The 24,827-nt window shown below is 33.4% G+C and overlaps 1 protein-coding gene and 1 pseudogene across 1 annotated transcript; both read left to right on the forward strand.

Annotated features, from left to right (window-relative positions):
• Window positions 1-18,084: 18,084 nt before the first annotated feature.
• LOC112637223 lies at window positions 18,085-18,501 on the forward strand. The gene has a single exon (XM_025406442.1). It carries the CDS (start codon window positions 18,085-18,087, stop codon window positions 18,499-18,501), a length of 417 nt encoding a protein of 138 aa, XP_025262227.1.
• A 916-nt stretch (window positions 18,502-19,417) lies between these two features.
• LOC112637222 lies at window positions 19,418-21,312 on the forward strand (annotated as a pseudogene).
• The last annotated feature ends 3,515 nt before the right edge of the window (window positions 21,313-24,827 follow it).

Genomic DNA, 24,827 nt, shown 5'->3' on the forward strand with positions numbered 1-24,827 from the left:
GCCACACGCTCTACCTTTTGAATCCATAGTTCGATGTCGTCGTCCTCCTTGCCACTAAACTCGGGTAACTGAGAGGCTAACAAATTCACTGTATTGACAGATATTTTTGTTGATGAGCTAAGTTCAGATCCTCCGGTTTCAGAACGGTGAGAAGTTAAAGGAGGAGAACTACTTTGAGCTTGATGGGTAGAGTGAGATGTGACCAAAGAAGTAAGATGCTGCATAATTTGCTGTTGCTGTCGCATTTGCTCCGAAAGCAGAGTACATAAATGAGAAATAGAATCTGATTGCACAGACTTCGAAGTTTCGTTTGAGGAAGGAAGAGGAAGGGTGACAGGAATACTAGGAGTTTCTTTTGATTGAACGATCAAGTGATCAGGTGAATTCAAATTGGGAACTGAAAGTGATGTTACCTGTTGACTCGAGGAAGAGGACTCCTGTTGGGCTGTTAAACCCGTAATCGTTTCGGGAAGAGAAGTTACATGATGACCCGCTGAAGAATCTTGGTTGGATGCTTCAAATAGGTTCATCAATAAATCTATACATCCATCTCTTGATTGGGATGGCTTGAGACCAAATTTTCGGACTTCCGTTTGTAAATCCTTAAAGGAGAGTTTCTCAAGCGCCAATCTTCTGTCCATGTTCGTTCAAGGAAAACAAGATGGCGGCCAGACTCCTCAAAATGGTCGATTTATGATTTTTTTTTTTTTGAAAAAGAAGATTCTTTAAGCTAAAGTCTTCTGATAAGCTTTTTCCAGGAATCTTATTAATGCTCCGAAAGGATATTAACGTGTAAGCTTGCTCTTGAAATTCCAATCTTCGATTTAATCGACAGCGATAAATTTATGAGCTGCGGTTCCTCGAAGAAAAAGGAAAAGAGCAAACACAAAATAATTCCTTGAAATCAAAGCAAAGGGCTCTTCGTACGCCTCAAGAACGTGAAAGGAAACGCACGTTATCCCACTTCTGAAGATTTTTATGCTGTAAGAGAGCTTCAGCTGGAAGTTCGACTCAATATATCGATGTCAGGATATTTTTAAGGCAATAGAATCTATCAGCAGATTGATAGATTTATTTTAATATTACAACACACTGGCACACAATGAATCACTTTTAATGATTTTATTTAATTAAGAACTGGTACATTAAAATATACGTCTTATCGGACTCACGGTCCGCGAACAACCACCACACACTCGCGAAATCGGAGATCAATATTTCTTGTTAATATCTGTTGCTTGGCGACAACACGCAGATTCAAAAATACCGCGCATTCCCTCTGCGCAGATTTGCGCAGAGTAATTAACCAATAAGAAAACTAAAAAGAAATTTGGGTTGTGTATGCCAGTGCTGGGATTTACTTGCAACTTTCGGCCGAATTTCTTAGCTTACGCCTACTGTTTCCCTCTTACCTCTCGCGCCGCTCGTAACTAAGAAGCGTTCAGGAACGTGTGCGTCACAAATGTAATGTGGCAATCTATCTATCTAAATTCTCTTATTGTAATTACGTTTCAAAACACAAATATTTTAAATTGTTACAGAACATATACGTAATTAATAATAGAATACTTATTTTTATTATTAATAAACAATAAAGAGAACTTAGATAGATTGCCACATAACATTTGTGACGCGCACGTTCCTGAGCGTTCCTTAGTTACGAGCGTTCGGTGGCGCGGTCGCTAAGGAGCGAGCAGTAAGAGGGGAACAGTAGGCGTAAGCTAAGAAATCTGGCCGAAAGTTGCAAGTAAATCCCAGCACTGGTGTATGCAATACACACGAAATTTCTTTCATGTATATATGTCCCATTTTAAAAGTTCCACCCTCATAACTTTTTTAATTTTGATTGTAGAAAAAAATGATTCAGATTCAATCGTTTACATTATAAACGAATATCTCCAGTAAAAATGTTAAATCGTAGACATTACACAATTAAATATTAAATCTGCTTGATTACGATCCGGGCACGCCAAGTTTTCATAATTTATTTCGATTTAAAGATTGTGCGATTTAAAACTTGCGTATAACGTTTTTTTTTTAAATTATATACATTATATAAAAAATGTTTTAGAAATGAAAAGAATCCTAATTCTAATTTAGTGTTGATTTTAAATATTTTAAAAATCAAATTTCTCTGAATAAATATAAAATGCGTTTTAATTTTTTAGGGAGAATTCATGTATAATATTTCTACAATGTAAAATTGATTTCATGGCAAATATATCAAATTTACAAATTTCTCTTAAGTACTTGACTAATGGTAATTATTGATTTCCTACTTGATTTTGATATTTCATTTTTTTATATTTTTTTTATGATAATTATTTGTTAAGGTATTGTATTTTTGAAAAATGATTTTGTAAGGGAAAATTATTATAAATTATTTTTAAAGATTTTTTTCATTAAACATTTTGTTGCATATAAGGTAGAATATTTTTATGTACTTGGCGTATTTTTTTAACCTTTGTAAGTTTTTTTTAGAGAGATATCACATCTTTTTGTAAAATGTTATATTTTTTCTACAAATTAATTTTTGAGGAAAAATTATTTTTAGGGACATTTTTTAATTAAACGTTTTGTTGCATACAAAGCGAAATTTTTTTTATGTACTTGGTGTATTTTTTTTATCTTTGCAAGGTTTTTTAGAGGGACTTCACATCTTTTTGTCAAATTTTATGTACTTTCTGTAAATTATTTTTTGAGAAAAATATTAGTAAATTATTTTTAGGAATAATTTTTTTTATTTTTAAAAATTGTTATTATACGCTTAATTAGTCTTTCTACAAGTCATAACTAATAGTACAGGTTTCATATTTTTGTGGTGCACCGTTTTTGAAATATTAGATTTCACCCCCAAGAGGTGGTTTTTAAAAATTATTATTATACGCTAAATTATATTAATCATAGCATAAATTTCTTAGTTCCGATTAGTCAATCAAATGTTTTCAACATCGTTTTTCAGCTTTTAGCGTCAAGACGAACACAGCTTTAAGGTGATCTTGAAAATAAGAACAAATTGAATATCATTCAAATCAATCATATTAAGTCTGTACTAAACTATACATTGAATATTGAAGCTTAAAAATTGAAATTTGACTAATCAAAACAAAAAACCTATTTCTTTGTCTTGATTAGTCAAACAATTTTCAATTTTCAATTTTAATCTTTAACGCATAATCTGATACAGGCTTTAAGCTAGTGACACATACAAAAATGTAAGCAGTAAGACGTAAACAGTAAGCAAATCGATAGTTTTTATTCACTTATAAGCCGAATCTACAATCCACAATAAGTGTAGTAAACTTTAAGATATAAGAAATTTATCAATCACAATTAAATGTGAAAGAAATAATCGAGTATGATTGGTTAATTTCTTACGGCTTAAGGATTACTACGTTTATTGTAGATCCGGCTTTATTGCTGCGTTACTGCTCTATTACTTGATGTGACCGTGGCTCTTAATATATTTACTAAACGCTCAATGTTTAATTGTACTGAAATTTAATATCTATTGTCATTCGCAATGACTTTAATCTAGAGATTAATAATATATCGATATTAAAAGTTATCAATATTATTTGATATTTCATATTGTTTGACAGGTTATGTGGAATATTTAGTAATACTAAAGAAGAGCTCCTTCCTCTCCAATTTTACTGAAACTTCATAATATTGTGTATTTTTGTGCGTAAAACACGAATCTAGTAAGTTAAAATCGTCGTTTTCAAGTAAAAAAAAATTACGAATTGTTAAAAAGTGACTGTTGTGGGGTAAGAAAATCTATCATATCGTGTGGGATGGAAAGTTACAAACCCATGTGGAATTTTGCAAATATAGACTTTGTTTTAAGCATTAAAAGCACTGGGTGATGAGGGTGGATCTCGTTTCGCGTGGAAAGTTGCAAATTCATGTAGAATTCTACAAATAAAGACCTAACCTCACAACGGTCACTTCTTAACAACTTGTAATTTTTTTTTCTACTTGGAAGCGACTTTAGCATACAGATTCGTCTTCTACGCAAAAAAATATACAATATTGCGAAGTTTCACCAAAATCAGAGAGAAAGGAACTCTCAGTATCAAATTTTATAAATCAAGACACTTATAGTATGTTTTTGGTATATTTTAGGTCAAAAATATGGTAACGTTTGATGTGCACAGTGCATATAATTATAAATTTATTGGATAAAAATATTATTTCTTAGGAAAAATGCAAAAATCACATTACCTATTAATAAAGAGAAATCAAAATTATCGTGTATGCACAAGGAAACAAAAAAGGGAACAGATAATATATTAGCTAAACATGGTATTTTAATTTAAATACAATTATTTTTACACGATTTTTATAATATTTTTATATGTCAAAATATATAATATATTAAAATTATAAATATTATCAATATTTCTATTTTTGTAGAAAATCAAGTTATACTTGAAAATATTGCAAATAATTTAAATATGAAAATACCTTAAATTAATGTAAGAAAACTTAATAATAATAAAAGTGTTACGTCCAGGCCCGAGGAAGGATGGGCCGAAGGAAGGGCGTAACACGTGTATCCCGAGAACAGGTGCCTTAAGGGCAAGTGTCTCGGGTCGAGCGAGCCTGCGGGTGAGCCAAAGATAGGTCAACGACCACAAGAGTCGATTTTACGCTATTTCTGGTCCAAATGCCCGCTCGTCGATCCCCTTTTCGGTAAAGGAACTTAATCCTTTTTACCCGGGACGGGACCAAGTGCGATTCAGGAGCGTGGGTAACGAGGGGGAATCGATTAAGTTGAATGCAAAAGAATAGATTTAATTAAGTTTATTACACATTATAAAAGCCAAACGAAAACATTTATATATAAAGTTAAGTATTTATGTAAATATCTTAATCTTGATTAAATACAATATTAAGTATAATCGTGTGTGTGTGTGTTGGTGTGTGTGTGTGTGTATGCGAGACGGAGGGAGGGGGAGGAACTTTGAAGATAAAAGAAAAGACTTACTATTTGCGAAAGGCGATTGCAAGTGGAGAATATAGTCGTAATGGCTGCTGGGTCCCCTTTTCGTGTCGAAGACGAGGCGGTGTTCTGGGTTGACTCGTTATGTGTATAGCTGACAGGAACGACCGAATATTCGCACTGACTCTATATGAAGGTTGATATGTCTCGAAACTTTTGAGTGGGTATATGAACGCGTGAGTCAATGAATGAATGATTAATGATTGACTGAACGAATTTTTCTTTCTGACGAATTTTTCTGACTGAACGAATTTTTCTGGCTGGGGTTGTTCGAAGTTCGCGCTTATATATCGTTTTGGATTACCCTCTCCTAGCGTGAGGAATAAGGGAGGTTGACGAATAGAAATCTTTGTTAGATTTCCATGGCCTCCTCTCTGCCCCTACTTATGAGCATTTTAGTACAAATGTAACAAATCAGAATTTTATTACATTCGTTCGCGAATAGGAGAGCATCTTCCAAAACGGGGGATTTAGGATTCTCAGTATCGCACAAGGGATGACTGTTACTACCCTCTTGCGATATTCGGTCACTTACGTTTTATGATTAGTTTCCTTTATTTTTTGATTTTATGAGTTTTTAAGAAAATATCGAATTTGTTTGACTGAATGCCGCTTTATTTAACCGGATGCTACTTTTATAGCCCGTTAACATCCGATTGTTATTTTAGGACATGTACTGAATATCCCGCTTTAATCTAGCTATTATTATCGGCTCTAGAAATCGTGTACGTGTGCACCGGATACGGGAAAGAAAAGAATCGTAACATCCGATATCCGATCACTCGCGTTTTATGATTAGTTTCCTTTATTTTTTTGATTTTATGAGTTTTAAGAAAATATCAAATTTGTTTGACTGAATGCCGCTTTATTTAGCCGGATGCTATTTTTATAGCCCGTTAATATCCGATTGTTATTTTAGGGCATGTACTGAGAATCCTGCTTTAATTTAGCTATTATTATCGGCTCTGGAAATCGTGCACGTGTGCACCGGATACGGGAAAGAAAAGAATCGTGAATTCCCCTGGACGTAACAAAAGAATGGGTAAGAAAATAAAATATATTTAAAGTGTATAGAAAATATGATAATTATTCGTTTTTTTTAAATAAACATAATTTGAATGGCCTTCGCTTTAATTTTAACATTGACTTTGACATCCAAGAAGATCAATAACTAAAATTGTAGATTATGATATTAATGTGAAGATCAAAGCAAAAATAATTTAAACTGTATTGAAAGAAATAATTCAAAATATTTTTAGTTTTTTAATTTTTGAAATTTATGACAGTTATCTAATATGTATAACATTATTATATAATTTTAATATATTTTTTTATAAATTAGGTGAAACGTACTTTAAAAAGCAGAAGCTTCCAACTATAACTGAAGAAAAAGTATTAAATAAATTTCAAATAAAAGGTATTTTTTTAATTTCTTATTATAAAATCTATATTTTTATTTTATATACTGATTACTAAATGCTTGTAGAAAATTTGAAATGTAATTATTACATTATTATATTAATATATATTTTAAAATATTTTTACTTTATTTCCATAAAATCTTTTGATTGTTAATTATCATGTCAAAATTATTATTATTAAAATTATTAATAATACACTATAATATTTCGAAATTGTTAATTATAGTTATAAAAAATAAGTTAGAAGCAAGTTGTAAAAAGAAAGAAACAGGTCAAATTGAAATATTTAACAATTGTGAAACTAACAAAAGTGAAATAAATGTAGAAATAGAAAAGATAGAAGAAAATAAATTCAGACATTTATTTGCATAATAATGACAGTGAAAGAACGAATGACTACATAATGAAAGAAAACAAAAATATTAAATTATATGATGCTCTGAAAGATAAATCACACACATGTAAGTTGCATTATTATATTTAAAATATTTTTTAAACTTTTAATGTGTGAATGTATGTATGTAACATTATTATTATTTATGCAGCTAATAAAACGTATATCTTGCAAAACAATTGTGAAGATAGAAATAAGAACAATAGAAATGAAACAACTGTAGACAAGAAGATGAAGGATCAAAGTAATATGTGCTATGATATCGTATTACAAAAAGGTGAAAGTAAGAATAATAATCATGAAATTCAAAAAAAGAGTGAATTAAAATCATGTAATAATGAAAAGAAAGAATTAGGAAATACAGGTATATATAATTTTTGTGTCATGAAAAAATGTCTATTAAGAAATAAACATAATATATTTGCAGACTATTGCATATTATTTATTAATACATAAACGAATGGAATTGAAGATAAGTAAAATAAACGATGTAAATTATAACAATGTTTATGTCAAAATAATTATTAGAAAAAAAATTAATAATTATTTAATAATATACAAAACAATTCAAACTTACAAATAAATGTCTGATAAATGAATTTTAATATTTCCATTTGAAATATTTTACAATATTCGTTTACTTATCAAGTTTACTTAGTATATGTTATTTTAAATTTGTTATTTTGAAATAATAAAAATTTTATGTCAACACCTGAATATTTCTTATAGATAATCCATTTTTACTTGTTGCATTTAATCGTGCATTTTATAAAAACTTAATAAATGATGACAATTCTAATAAAGATATAATTTGTAATAAGGAAAATGAACCCAAAATAATTGCAATAGAACCAGAAGTGTGCAGGTAAATATCTATATTTTTATATGTAAACTCTCTTAATGTTGCATAACATTAATGTTATAAATCAAAATTCAAACAATTTGATAGTTATTGCAAATATGTAACATAATAAACTATAATTTCCTCTGTTAGGAGTTGCAAAGTTATAAAATTATGTGAATATTTGTCATAATTTATGACAACAGGACACTCTTTTGTAAGCACATATGAAGTACATGAAGAACACTATTTTATATACTTCATATATATAGCATATATCAATACTTGTAAATATTGTGCATGATAAAATTAAAACAATGTACATATACAAGCTATATATACATGTGTACAAGATGTCCGGATAGAGCGGATTAAATCGAGTAAAAAAGTTCTGTATTGTTTTGTAATTTTCGCGCAATAATTAATGCTAAATTAATTTATTAATTTATTAACTAAATTAATTTTGGTGGAGGTGAAAGAAATTTTTACGCAAAATATATTTTCTATTTGTTGAATAATTACAAATATTTTGAAATGTTTTATTTCCATTTTTTTGTGAGTTGCATCAAAATTTATTATCAATTACAGCAAATTATTATATGCATTTTTATATAATATGCAAACGTTATGTCAAATATAATATATGTGTATATTATATTTGATTATACAGGTATCAATCCGGAAGCAACCTGTTAAATTTATCTACATTTGATGGAGAATTAATTTTAGAACAGATCGAAAATAATTATAATAATGAAGAAGAAGAAAACTCGTTAAACTATATTGATGACTAACAATGTGTCTTTTATAGATGAATCGATACTTTTAAATAATACATATATAATAAATAACATGATAAGAAAACTAGCGTCTACGAGCCACAGCGGATGGTAATGCCTGAAAAATTCTTTTTAATTGTACGCGAAATTTTAAAACGAAAACACGGCATATGCATATATTTTACTTGGTGCATTTAACCAAGATATATAATAGAAAGATATAATAGAACATATATAATAGAAAATTTTCCCGAAATAGGAGATATTATCGAAAGTAAGTTAATAAGAATTTAGATTTATTAATAATTATTAGATTTATTAATAATGTTTTGCCTAAATGCTGTATCTATGTTTTATTAAAACGTTGTTAATGTAATTAATTCACATTATACAATGGTTAATATATTATGTCTAATGTATATATACAAGGTATCACATTTTAAAAAATATGCTTAAATATATAATATAAAAAAAGATCATGTTTTAGAAAACAAGATTTCGAACAAAAGTTGATTTTGAAAGTTTGGTTTTAGAAAGAAAAGAAATTGATCTTTAACTAAATTGAATTTTAACTAAGATCATTTTAAAGATCATTTGAAGATGTACTTTTTTTTAATGTATAACTATCTTAATTTTTTTAAATTTTTAAATCGATTCCTCGCAATATTTAATATAAAAAGTTATAAAGATACAATGGTCAAAAAATAAACATAGTTTAGAAGATATTTTATACTTTAATTTGACAATAATTTGACAATAATTTTATAAACTATGAAATATCTTGTAAAATAGTTTTTGATTACTTCTATACTTTTATGAACAAAATAATCAGAAGAATCAATTGGTGTAAAAAAAACACGTAGTTATCTTTAAGAAAAAATATGTAGCTACTAGCTGTAAATTATATACTTTCATCAAAAAATAAATATTTTACGAGATATTTTGTAGTTTATGTAAAATGTATGTATATACATGAAATGAGCGAACATACTTAATTGAACATACAGTAAAATTTTAATGTTTAATAGAATTAGGAAGTACAGGACAAGCAAAAGATGATCTAGAGGAAGAACAAAATATCGAAAGTATCAATGATGATAGAGATTATGAACTATCAGAAGATTCAACAAGAGATACTGATTATGAAAGCAACGATGACGAAATAATGAATTTTTAAACAAAAATGAAACAAATACTTCTAATAACTTAAGTAGATCAAGTTTAAATCTATCGTCAACGGCAAATGTACCAGGCACGTCGGGATGTGATGACGCACAGCTTACGATTGATAATTCTTATAGTGGTAACAAGAAATACTATTGTCTTTATTGTAAGTTACCAAAATCAAAAATTGCAAGATACTTGGAAAATGTACATCATAATGAAGAAGATGTTAAAAAATTCGCACAATTACCAAAAGGATGTCTTGAACGTAAAAGAATAATTGAAACAATACGTCGGGAAGGAGAATTTCAATTAAACACAAATAAAATGTTAAATGATGGCAAATTACATGTTGTTAGACGACCGAACATTAAATTTAATAAGAAAAACTAGTGAATATGGAGTGTGTATCAAATGCCATGGATTTTTTTCCAAAAACACTTTACGAAATCATACTCGAAAATGTATAAATTTAAAACATTCCAAAAATCGAATTTGGCCATCCAGATTGATGCTCGCCTCTTCTTCTTCCTTCCTGGATGATTTTAATTGCAATCGGGCCTCTTTTGCAGCATCAGTCAGCGATCGCTCCGAATACTTGATGCGGCGCTCGTCTGTTTCGACGCAGAAATTATAACAGTTTGTCCCAATTTTCATGCCTAAATTTTGCATGAGCCTCATGACACTTGATAGGCCATCATTATACAGGGTGAGGCATCTAAAACAGGCCACCTGAATAACTCCGTTGGTAAGCCGAATACAAAAAAATTGTTCAGACAAAATTTGTATGGTTTCAAGGGGGACATATGATGGTGTCATTAGTTTAATCTCGAAGAGCCACCCGAAGGTCACGTGAAGATCAGCTCCAACTTTTTAAATGGGACACCTTATATGCTTTTGCATATTCTTGTAGCTCATCTCAAGAGCTTTCCAAAACACTACAATTATGTTAGTTTTCATTAAATACTTTCCAAGTTATGAGGCTTGAAATCATTTTTTAATTTTACATAAACCGTAAAATATCTTGTAAAATATTCATTTTTCGATTATTTTACTTTAATACTTTTATGTATAAAATAATGAGAAGAATCAATTGGTGTAAAGAAAACACATAATTGCTTCGAACAAAAAAATGTAATTGTTAATTGCAAATTACATATTTTTTCTTAAAAACAACTGTATGTTTTCTTTACACCAATTGATTCCTCTCATTATTTTGTACATAAAAGTATTAAGGTAAAATAATCGAAAAGTGAATATTTTACAAGATATTTTACGGTTTATGTAAAATTAAGAAATGATTTGAAGCCTCATAACTCGATAAATTCTTGAGGGAAAAATATTTTATTATAGTGTTTTGGAAAGCTCTCGAGGTCAGCTATAAGAATATACAATCAAAAATAGAGATTCCCATTAAAAAAAAACACTTTGACCTTCAAATAACCTTTAAGGTCAAGCTGAAGGTCAAACTCAAGGTCACGAGATAAAAGCTCGGAGTAAGCCCTACAACTTTTGTCCGAAAAGTTTCTTTGTCCGACCCTTACTTTTCGAGTTATTCCCCCGTACCGGGACTTTTTGAACACCCTGTATATGTATACACGGTGGGCCATTTTAATCGATGCACTCGAATATCTCGAAAACAGCACTCTTCAGAAAGAAATGTTTCAAACAAAAATTGTAGGGTGTGAAGGGGGACATAAGATGGTAGCATTGGTTTGACCTTGGAAAGTCATTTGAAGGTCACATAAAAATCACCTTCAATTTCTTAAATTGAACCCACTATTTTTCATTACATATTCTTGTAGCTTATCTCGAGAGCTTTCCAAAACACTACAGACAAATGTTTTTTCATTAAATACTTTTTGAGTTATAAGGCTTCAAAATTTGCAGTACTTCGATATAAAATGCAGAATATCTCGTAAAATATTTAGTTTTCGGTAGTCTTACCCTAATACTTTTATGCACAGGATAATGAGACAAAACTATTGGTGCAAAGAAAACGTATGATTGTTTATGATAAAAAATGTGTAATTTGCAATGCACTTTTTGTTATAAACAATCATGCGTTTTCTTTGCACCAATAGTTTTGTCTCATTATCCTGTGCATAAAAGTATTAGGGTAAGACTACCGAAAACTAAATATTTTACGAGATATTTTGCATTTTATATCAAAGTACTGCAAACTTTGAAGCCTTATAACTCAAAAAGTATTTAATGAAAAAACATTTGTCTGTAGTGTTTTGGAAAGCTCTCGAGATAAGCTACAAGAATATGTAATGAAAAATAGTGGGTTCAATTTAAGAAATTGAAGGTGACTTTTATGTGACCTTCAAATGACTTTCCAAGGTCAAACCAATGCTACCATCTTATGTCCCCCTTCACACCCTACAATTTTTGTTTGAAACATTTCTTTCTGAAGAGTGCTGTTTTCGAGATATTCGAGTGCATCGATTAAAATGGCCCACCGTGTATATATATATATATATATATATATATATATATATATATATATATATATATATATACAGGGTCTACCAAAAGTGTGGAAACCCCTAAATATCTCGGAAAATATACGTTTTACAGAAAAGTGTTTCCAACAAAAGTTGTAGGGTTTAAGAAGATCTATATACTGATTCTATCAGTTTGACCTTGGATGGCGTCGTCAAGGTCAGGTCAAGGTCACATTGACTTTTTTAAATGACACCCCCTACATTTGATTGCATATTCTTATAGCTTAATTCAAGAGCTTTCCAAAACACTATAATAATGTTCATTTTTATTAAGTACTTTGCGAGTTATGAGGGTGAATGATAGAGTAGCGCCGGTATTAACATTATCCAAGGTGTACTACATGGAGGTTACTCGCTCGGATTTGCATCTGTTGTGTGTGTGATCCAGCTAACTAAGGCAAGATCGATTCCTCAACATATCCTCATATTTCGCTGAAGTCAAATTGCTGAAAAAATTGCTCCATAAAACGTGTATGAAACGTCTCGTTAGTTCCTTCATTTACCGCTATGTGACGCACTACATGCAGTCTAACTCGCATTTAAAATTCAACTAAGAATGTATAAAGCTATCAAAGAACGAGCACCTTCTAACTTCAGCTTTGAGCAAGCAGAAATTAATTGTTATCGTCCAAATACAACGTACGATTAATTAAAATTAAACGTTTTAAAAATGGCTGGCGACTTGTCGGAACGTGAAAGAATCACTATCCTCATGATGCGTGGATGGGGTGATAACGAAAGATCGTTCTCTGATGTCGTTCGATTATTTAATGACACGTATCCGAACCGTCGAATTAATAAGTCCACTGTGTTAAAAACAATAGAACGTTTTAGACAAACTGGTAGCGTAAGAAATCGCTCTAAGTCAGGAAGACCATTGTCTGCAACCAACGAAGAAAAACAACTTGATGTTCTGCAGACATTTATTGAAGATCCCAATTCTAGTGTTCAGAGAGTCGCTCAAACTCACGATATTGCTCCCATGTCGGTTTGGAGAATTTTAAAGAAGAACAAGTTCCATCCATATAAATTGCAATACGTTCAAGAATTGCAAAACGGAGATGAGGAGCGTCGTATACATTTCTGTGAAAGAATGATGGCACTAATAGATGTCCGGCCCATCTTCCCTTATCAAATTGTTTTCACAGACGAGGCAACTTTTACCTTAACGGGAGAAGTTAATAATCAAAATTTTCGTTTCTGGTCAGATGAGAATCCGAATTGGGTGCGGGAAACTCACACACAACATCCACAAAAAATAAATGTATGGTGCGGAATAATAGATGGCTATTTAATAGGGCCGTTTTTTTTTGAAGAATATTTGAACGCTCAAAGGTATGAGAGATTACTTGTTGATCAAATAATTCCAGCCATACAGAATACTTTTCCAAATAATTTCCAAGAAATATGGTTTCAGCATGATGGAGCTCCTGCTCATTTTGGTGCAGGACCACGTCGTATTTTAAATGAGACTTTTCCGCTACGGTGGATAGGAAGAAGGAACGGAAATGAGGGAGGAGAGGATTGGCCACCTCGGTCACCAGATCTAACTCCTCTTGATTATTATCTATGGGGATATCTGAAGAGTAAGGTTTACAGAACAAAACCTAAAACCATTCACGAATTGATACAGCGAATAAGGGATGAAATGGCTTTGATACCTTTTGAAACGAATCGTAAAGTCATTTCTACATTCTACCAAAGATTAGCATATTGTCAGGAAGTAAATGGCAGCCACTTTCAGCATTTACTTTAACACATTGAAACACATTTGCAATCGTTTGGTGCAACCTAACCTGATCTCTGTATACACGCACCGCACGCACGCACACGCACACATTTCGAACAATTATTATGATAAATGAGCATCCACAAATTTATTTACTGTTTACTATGTCGATTGCTTTCCAGGTCTTTAAATGCTCGATTGTAATTTGGTTGGGTCTTTGCTTTTGCTGACTGGATCCACGACCGATCTTGCCTTAGTTAGCTGGATCACACACACAACAGATGCAAATCCGAGCGAGTAACCTCCATGTAGTACACCTTGGATAATGTTAATACCGGCGCTACTCTATCATTCAACCCTCATAACTCGCAAAGTACTTAATAAAAATGAACATTATTATAGTGTTTTGGAAAGCTCTTGAATTAAGCTATAAGAATATGCAATCAAATGTAGGGGGTGTCATTTAAAAAAGTCAATGTGACCTTGACCTGACCTTGACGACGCCATCCAAGGTCAAACTGATAGAATCAGTATATAGATCTTCTTAAACCCTACAACTTTTGTTGGAAACACTTTTCTGTAAAACGTATATTTTCCGAGATATTTAGGGGTTTCCACACTTTTGGTAGACCCTGTATATAGGAAAGGAAATCTAATAGACAGATAATTATAGGTTAAATGTAAACCATAAATGGCATGCACATTTTGCAGTGAATAAACGAATAAGAGCTATAATTCTACCGTGTTTTCACGAATAATTAACGAAAATTATTAATCATTGAACTCCAACAGTTTCTCCAACAGTCATTTTCACGATTACTGTTTGCGATCTTCTCGAACCTGATTTGATTATTAAAAAAATAATAAGAAAGGATTTTCGAGAAATTCATGCGATTTTGAATTCACGCGGACAGCAGTTTCAGGGGCCATATTGGATTCGTCATTTTGAATTTTAATGATCTTACTTCAGATTCGTTAACGGTGACTCCGAATACTGCTGATTAAATTATTTCGAGTTTGATTCAAACATTCATAATAACTAGGAATTTTCAAAAAATTCATAGGATTACAGCAGTGTTACGTCCACGGGAATTCACGATTCTTTTCTTTCCCGTACCCGGTGCACACGTGCACGATTTCCAGAGCCGATAATAATAGCTAAATTAAAGCAGGATTCTCAGTACATGCCCTAAAATAACAATCGGATATTAACGGGCTATAAAGCATCCGGCTAAATAAAGCGGCATTCAGTCAAACAAATTTGATATTTTCTTAAAACTCATAAAATCAAAAAAATAAAGGAAACTAATCATAAAACGCGAGTGATCGGATATCGGATGTTACGATTCTTTTCTTTCCCGTATCCGGTGCACACGTACACGATTTCCAGAGCCGATAATAATAGCTAGATTAAAGCGGGTAAATGCTCAGTACATATTCTAAAATAACAATCGGATGTTAACGGGCTATAAAAGTAGCATCCGGTTAAATAAAGCGGCATTCAGTCAAACAAATTCGATATTTTCTTAAAAACTCATAAAATCAAAAAATAAAGGAAACTAATCATAAAACGTGAGTGACCGAATATCGCAAGAGGGTAGTAACAGTCATCCCTTGTGCGATACTGAGAATCCTAAATCCCCCGATTTGGAAGATGCTCTCCTATTCGCGAACGAACGTAATAAAATTCTGATTTGCTACATTTGTTCTAAAATGCTCATAAGTAGGAGCAGAGAGGAAACCATAAAAATCTAACAAAGATTTCTATTCGTCAACCTCCCTTATTCCTCACGCTAGGAGAGGATAATCCAAAACGATATATAAGCGCGAACTTCGAACAACACTCGTCAGAAAAATTCGTTCAGTCAGAAAAATTCGTCAGAAAGGAAAATTCGTTCAGTCAATCATTAATCATTCATTCATTGACTCACGCGTTCATATACGCACTCAAAAGTTCCGAGACATATCAACCTTCATATAGAGTCAGTGCGAATATTCGGTCGTTCCTGTCAGCTATACACATAACGAGTCAACCCAGAACACCGTCTCGTCTTCGACACGAAAAGGGGACCCAGCAGCCATTACGACTATATTCTCCACTTGCAATCGCCTTTCGCAAATAGTAAGTCTTTTCTTTTATCTTCAAAGTTCCTCCCCCTCCCCCGTCTACTTCCTTTACTCATAATAATCGTTTCCCTAATGGAACCCACGAGGAAATCCGCTAGAGCCCACGCTAAGCGACTTCGATATCGCCGTAATCGACGTACCCGCCGACTGCTGGCTCGGGCTGCGGCTGATTCTTCATTTGCGCTAGACTTAAGTCAAATAAACTCGGATCTCCCTATTACGCGGATATTTTTAAATAATTTTCAAGGAGACACGCGAGACTCCTCACATCCGCCCCCTCGCACTCCTTCCCCTAATTACTCCCCATATCTGCTTCCCGGAACTCTTCCTCCCAGTTACTCCCCGGTGCATGACACACAATCTGACCTTCAGTCTGATTTCCCGCCGCTATCACCTTCTCCTTCTCCACCCCACTCGCCAGTCCCAGATCCTCATCCCTTGTCTCCTCCTCCTCTTCCTCCCCCTGTTTACTCCGACATCGATCTTAGTGATCGGATCCTCTCCGAAATTCTCAGCTTGACTTACCCTCTGTACTTTCACCCCATCCTTCCGGGTCAATTCACCTTGGGCCCTTGGGTCCTATTCATATTCCAACTCTCAAGGCCTTTCTCCGCACCGCTCCTCCCGACATTCCCATACCTTGCTTTACTCCCTTCACCAGATACCCCATCGCTATTCCCGTAGAATTCTTCCGGGAAAGATATCCTCCAGATTCCGACCAACCTCACCCCGTCTCACATACACACACAATCACGCTTAATGTACCCACAAACATACAAACAATCACACTTAATATTGTGCTAGAGTAATAACTAATTAAAATGTTGATGTAAATTTTATCCTTTTATAATGTACAATAAATTTAATTAATTTTATTTCTTTTAAATCCAACGTAATCAATTCCCCCCCTCATTACCCACGCTCCTGAATCGCACTTGGTCCCGTCCCGGGTAAAAAGGATTAAGTTCCTTTACCGAAAAGGGGACCGCCGAGCGGGCATTTGGACCAGATGTAGTGTAAAATCGACTCTTGCGGTCGTTGACCTATCTTTGGCTCACCCGCAGGCTCGCTCGACCCGAGACACTTGCCCTTAAGGCACCTGTTCTCGGGATACAAGTGTTACGCCCTTCTTTCGGCCCATCCTTCCTCGGGCCTGGACGTAACATACGTAAATTTTGGGGGCTCGTCCGGGATTGATATGTGCGATTCAAGGAAACGGGAATGAGTGACGGGACTCGAGGTAAAGCCGATAAAAAAGAAGTAGAAAAATTTTATAAACTCGCTTTGGAAGAGAAAAAAGCTAAATCTAAAATTGGAATTACGTCATCTACTTCCGGTTTACCTCATACATCTACTCCAAAAAGAACTGTAGGATCTATACCAAGACATTTTGATCTTTCTTTAGAGAACACAGACACAAGCATAAACAATACTATTTTAATAGCCGACATGCCCGAGCCAAATTCTAACAATTCCAGCGATATAACTTGCCAAGAATATTACACACTTACTAATACTCTTATTTATAAAGCAGAAAAAGATTTTGATAGGTCCGAAACCATAACTCACCAAAACCCATTTGCTACCTTAAAATACGCGGTTGAAGCCGTTCCTTTTTTCGATGGTAAAAATATTCCGTTCAGTTATTTTATCGAAGGATGTGAGGAAGCTAAATCCATGCTACCTAAAGAAGCTGAAGCACAGTTTACCAAAGTAATAAGAACCCGAATAGTCGGCGAAGCCCGACGAACCATCCAAGATCAAGATTTTGACACAGTATCCAATTTGACTTCATATTTAAAACAAATTTACGGACCTTCTAAAAATGTATACATACTACAAGGAGAATTAGGACGCGTTTACCAAAAAAATGAAGAAGATGTAGTCACATATGCAAATCGCGTAAAATTGCTGGGAAAACAGATTTTAGAAGCATACCGTAGTACTAGTCGTTCTTTACCTGATCAAAATATAAAAGCATCATTAGAAGGTGACATGTGCAAATGTTTTATCCGAGGACTTAAACCCGAAATAGAACAGAGAATTGCGAGAGACTTAGACGTGCTGGAACCGTTGCTGACGCTTTAAGGATAGAAAGAGAACTTCGGGCAATGACAGATTTACGACAGGGACAAGAGACTCACTCAGGTCAAAACAAGCCACGAATACGAGAAACTTGCCAGATCTGTTATAAAGAAGGACACGTGGCTAGTAACTGCAGGAAGCTCACACAGTCATCTTCTTTGGGTCAACTTCCAGGAGCCTTGGGAACCGAAATTCTGATTTGCCAGATTTGTAAAAAACGCGTACACAGTGCAGATAAATGTCGCCTGCGCGATCCTCAATATCGCCAACCAGTAAATGTAATCCAACAACGAATTATAACCTGTCAACTATGTTCTAAAACCGGACAGGACGCGAAACTATGTCGTCAAAATAACAACAATAATCAAGCTAATAAAACCTCTGTAATTTGTCAATGGTGCGATAAAACTGGTCATTCAGCTAATAATTATTGGAAGAAATAAAATGAACAACACAATTCAATAAATAAAACTACCGTTACTTGTCAAATTTGCAACAAAATAGGACATGTCGCTAAGGATTGCCGCACTAGAACGAATTCAATACCTACAACCAACTCCTTTTGTCGATATTGTAAGGCACAAGGGCATCTTCTTGAAAACTGTCAATTACGGATCGCGAGTAATAATCGTTGGAAAGAAAAAGACCAGGGAAACTACAATGGGCCTTCGACGTCGGGTGTGCGACAGGGACCCGAGCAAGCTTCACACCCGTCCACTCAGCAGGACGCCAAATAAACCGAAACCCAGATGTACGGCCTGTGACAGTGACCCTCGCTAAAGACAGTCGCGTGCCTACTGTTCAGGTCCAGCTCACCAAAGCATCCGCTCATATAACTTTCATGCTAGATACAGAATCCGGACCGAATATAATTAAAGAGAAATTCACACCTAAGGATATTAAAATAAATTTTGATAATATTTTAAAATTAAATGGTATAAATAATTATCCTGTTTACACACTCGGAGAAATTATGTTAACAATTTTCGGAATATCTGTATCTTTTCACATTGTATCCGACGACTTTCCGATTCCACAATCCGGAATACTTGGAAATGATTTCTTCAAGCAAACTTCTTCAAAAATAGATTACGCGGAGGGACATCTAGACATTTCTGGAATTAATGTGCCTTTCTCCTCCCCCGAAATTACTACCGTACAACCAAGATCCGAGTCATTATTTTATGTAAGAATAATCAATCCTGAAATAAAAATAGGCTACATACCGAAGTTAAAGGTAGAGCATGGAATTTATCTAGGGGCATGGTGGAAGTATACATGGTGTGCTCGGTTTGGTTAAACCACGCCCTTTTTCTTGCCGAAGTGTCGCTAAAAACGTAGTGCTGCCAACCATGAAAAATGAAATGTTTAACGTCGGCAAGTTGTCTCGACTGCGTTAACGGTATCTTTGTCTCATGTCCCGTGATTGCATCATCTTTCTCTCTCGGGATATTACCGCAGCAGAATAACGTATCTAACGGATCGAGCGAAATTTTGAGGACAAGAGTGTCGAGATACTGCTACTGCCGAGTTATTGAATTCGCGTTTATTAAAAATGGTACGCTGCGTAGTGAAATGCTGCAAAAACACTAGAGAGATATGTGCAACGGAACAAGTAAGTTTCTTCCAATTGCCCGAAAATCCTATAATGCGTGAGTCAAAGAATTGGAGAGATTCATCTGCCTACAAATATTAAAAAATGGTAAGTCCTACAAGTCTTATTAAATAATATTAAAAGATAATAATTTGTAAAACCGAGAGATAATTTTGTAGGTTAGGGCAAGAAATATAAATGAATCATGTTTTTCTTTTTTTGAACTGAAACTTTGAGAATAGGAGTTATTAAGATTTATCTATATTCAGTGATACACAGTCGAAGAATAGTTTGTCGCTGAATCGAATTGCACTTAGCTTACTTTACACAGAATCATTTTTGATCCAATGGATTTATTATCTCGGTTTTTATGTCATATTTTGTTATTCAAAGATTGTACTTACAGCAGAATGTGATGCAATTCTTAGTTTTGAAGAATTAAAGAAATATATTATATTGTAAATGTAAATATACTTCAAAATGTAAATATCAATGTGACAATATTCTGTACATATGTCAAATTATTTCATGTATTGCATTTTTGTTTTGCATGACAATGTTTACCTTACTGCACTGTATAAAACATCTTTCTTATCCCCATTTTGAACATTTATAATGTATGTTTATATCACTTACATTGTTTTCAGCAAGAATCTGTTCTGCACATTTCACGGAAGATTCATTCTTAAAAGGAAAGAGGAATCATAAAAATAGAGGTGGCATTCGAAGACGAAAGCTTATTCCAAGTGCAGTTCCAACGTTATTTTTGTCATCAATGGAAAATAGGTAACTATGAATATCAGTAAAATATATTCCATATTACAATGTACACTCTTATTATGTTATAATTTCATAATAAGTATAATTTTTTATTTTCAGCATTGGCGATACCGTTCGCATGAACTGCAAAGTAATCTACAAAGATTTTTTACTTCCTGTCAAAACATGTATGAAAGAAGGATCGATTACTGAAATGGATTCAGGCAATCAACCAATGGCAGAAGAATCTTTGCAAAACGATAGCGTCGGTGGTTCATCGAATGCAGGGGAAAAAACGAATGACATCGAAGCATCGGAATATCAGTCTAGCAGGTAAGAATCATAAATTAGCTCAAATTTGAAACTGAAATTGCATGAAAGTGGAGCTAAAATGATTTTCCTAAAATATCGCGTTTTGCAACGTTTTTTTAAATACTTAGGTAGTATATTTAGAAATTGGTCCATTTCTTTATGCATTTGCGTATGGACCAATCAATTTCTTTATGTTTATGCGACTATGCAAGTTTGTCTGGATAGGCTTCAAATGTTTCTGAAAATTAAGAAAATAATGCAAAATTATTTTATTTCTTTTATGACAAATAATATTTCAAAGAATAGCCTTCCAATACAAATTAATATGCAATGATTCATAAAAGTGACTTTTTCTGAAAATTGTACATGCTGATGTTTAAATGTGAGTATTAAGGATGAAGTTTTATCGAATCGTTATGCAATTTTGTGTCGATATTTGTTGCGATTAGAAGTGTTTTTCTATATGTATATAATTTAGAGCATTCTTTTCTTGCATGTTCTTTCAAACTTTTATTGCATGTTCTTTCATACTTTTATTGCATGTTTTCATACTTTTATTGCAGTCAACGACTGGATGATATATGTTTAATATGTCGAACACCACCGAGCTCATATAATGCATGTGACAATGTGTATGGTGCTACTTTTCCGAGAAGGCATGTTGAAATTAACGATTCCATTTTCCGTAACTTATTCTTTAATATTACTTGTGTTAGCAGAGTGAATAATCATTCTTATTGCAGATCTCAAAGAAAGAAAAATGTTGTGTGCCGAAACATCCTACGTACAAGTACAGCGGGAAAGATATCGTCCAGAACTGCTGTGAAAAGGGGCATCGAGGTTGCATCGAAAGTCCAAGAATGCGCCAGCGAAGAGGGTACTCCATCGTGGAAGCGTAAACAGCGGTATGTATATTGATCTTTTTGCAAATCCCGTTAAAAAACGATTTGTATAATATAGTTCAAAGATCTCACATAATGGGTGCTTTCCAACAAGATACAGTTTGAGAAATGTCTTTGCGTTCACACACTTTCGATGGCATTATATATTTATCATGTTTACACGTATATTTAATATTGAAACATTTTAAATATATGAATATATTTTTCTAGATTTATGATGGAAAATTGTAGTAGCAGTATTAGCGGCAGCGTCTACAAGTCAACAACTAATAATGACCCGAACGTCACAATTGACTGGCTGATGGCTGAATTACAACATCGCCGTTCAGTTGGTGAATTTCACGTACTGTCTAAGCTACGCGGTTTTGAAGATCGACAATCGATTCAACAGGAATGCGATGCATTAAAATTGCAATTATTGCAGAAAAATGACCGTATAAAAAATCTTATGAGAGAAAACGAGGAATTGAAAAACACACTCAATGATCTCCATGCTAGATCTGTGACAGCCAATATCAACAAAAATCTTGTGCAAAAACTGTCCGAAGAGCAGGTAAAAGAAATAATCAAACCATATTTCACGGAGGGTCAAATACGATGCATCGTTGAACGTCGAAGGTGGGTTCACTGGTCGATTGATGACTATGCTTTAGCCATTTCACTACGCAATGTTAGCCCAAAAGCATATATGTATTTAAGATTGAAGCTAAATTATCCTTTACTCATCATTGTCGACATTAAGAAAGTGAGCTTTGAAGAAATTCGACATCCGGGAAGGATTTTTATCAGACGTTCTTGCAATGATGTGAGAGAAGGGCAAAGAGCTTACATCGTTCGAAAAAATCACTGTTATCACTTTCGATGAGATGGCCCTATCTCCAGAGGTCTGCTTCGATTCAAAGATTGAGAAACTAGTAGGCCCATGTAAAAAAGTTCAAGTAATTATGGTCCGCGGATTATTCAGCAAATGGAAGCAACCTATTTATTATAAATTTGATCAGCCAATGACAAAAGACATACTTATAGAAGGTGTAAATCGTTTATATGATGCAGGATACGAGGTTGTTGCCATCACTAGTGATATGGGTAATAAAGGGGTATGGGGAGAATTGAATATTACCCCAGAAAATCACTTCTTTGAACATCCCGTGATAAAGAATGCCAAGATATTCGTTTTTGCTGACGTTCCACATCTTTTAAAGCTGCTGAGGAATTGGTTAATCGACAAAGGTTTATTGTTGCTGAATTGCAGTGAACCATTTACTGCTGCAGTCTTTCAAGCAATTATTGACATGAACAAAGACGGCGATCTTCATGTTGCACATCGTATAACGCAACGGATTTTGGACGCTCGTAATTCGCTTAGGCAGGCTGTCCGGCCAGCGGCACAAATTTGGTCACACACAGCGGCGAAAGCAATTAAATGGGCTGGTGAACGTGGCATTTTAAAAGTTCGTGAATATGCCAAATTCTCAGATTTCGTTTCAACTGTCAATAATTGGTTTGACGTACACAATTCACAACAAAAATATGGTGCGCATCCAGGCGTTAACGGTTTCGGAGTGGACATTGAAAAACAGGAGCAAAGTTTAATCTTAATGACTTTGTACGTTGAAAATATGAAAGTCTGCTCAAAAAAATCAATAATGCCATTCCAAAAAGGAATTTTAATTAGCAATGCATCACTTCGAGGATTATATGATCAGCTAAAAAGGACACATGAGCAACAATTTCAATACCTTTTAACAAGACGTCTTCAGCAGGATGTATTGGAAAACTTCTTTGCATATATAAGAGCAATGGGTTCCTGCAAAGATCATCCTTCAGGCTACGAATTCAGATATAGACTCAGATGGTATGTCCTAGGTAAACATTCGCACGCAGTGTTTACTATGAATCGAAATACGGAGGAAGATGTGAACACAAGTTGTATGTCTTCATATACTGCTGAGGATTTGTCATCAATTTCTGCAGATTCTCAAATTCCATCGACGTCAGCAGCACGAAAAACTTCAACAGCGGTTATCCCAACAGTAATTGCATCAACTTTGAAGCAAATGTGCACATCAACTCCAACACGTGGAATTAAATTGAACAGTCCAGAATCCACTAAAACTAATTCAATTCTTTCGACTAATGAATGCACCAATTTCAAATTTGAAGAAGACCACTCTGATAAAGAAGAAATAATTTTAACAAAAGAATTATTCGTCAGCATCATAAATATTTCCCCGGAAGAATTACAACAGGATTCCGCGTATGATAATAATGACGAATCGATTCAGGAAGATTTCGACGATGACTACGATGTAGATGAACTGTTCGATTTTATGCAAGGTGTACATTCTGAAAATTCTACGTTAGACAGTAAAAACGCGTCTCATATTGTACAAGAAGAAGGCTTGCAGTACGTCGCAGGATATATTGCACACCGTTTTAAGAGGAAATATCCACATTTGGGAGAACGCACTGGCATTGCTAGTAATGAAAATACAGAAACAAACTGGATTAAAGTTGTTTCGAAAGGATATTTGATATATCCTTCGATAGAACTTCTTCGAATGAGTCGACTTGTAGAAAAGTGCTTTAATGATTTTCATGGGCATTATTTCTCCAAAGAAGATTACGTCATCCAGAAAGTGATTAAACTAGTACAAAATAACGAAGAATACGATCCGTGTATCCCGCAAAATGTATTGCAATGTCTAGTACGAACGCGGACATACATACGAGTAAGGACTATTAATAAAAGATCTTATACAGAAAACGATAAACGAAAACAGACAAGAAAAATGAAAAAAATTGTGTCTATGTCAATGAAAACTACGGCAAAATAAAAATATATATATAAATAATGTAAATTTTTGTAAAATAATATTAATGTAAACTGGAAATATTAACTAAGATTGTCATTATAATATTATTATAATATAATTTGTATTGTATTACATTGTTAATTATAAACTTGACTTTACAAATTTTGTAATGCAACCTGTGTATATAATATAATACGAATGTGTAATGAATCTGCCTTATTGATATCCATTTATTTCTTTTAACCATTCTTTACTTGAACAGTTATAAAATTCACTATTTCAATAAATGTACTAAAATATTTATCCGCTAAAAAACTTTATTTCTCTATTTTTATCGGACAATTATAATAAAAAAGAAATAAATATATATAATTTTCAAACACGCA

The sequence above is a fragment of the Camponotus floridanus genome, unplaced genomic scaffold, assembly GCF_003227725.1.
Source record: "Camponotus floridanus strain SB8 unplaced genomic scaffold, Cflo_v7.5 scaffold143, whole genome shotgun sequence".
In the NCBI taxonomy this organism is placed as follows: domain Eukaryota; kingdom Metazoa; phylum Arthropoda; class Insecta; order Hymenoptera; family Formicidae; genus Camponotus; species Camponotus floridanus.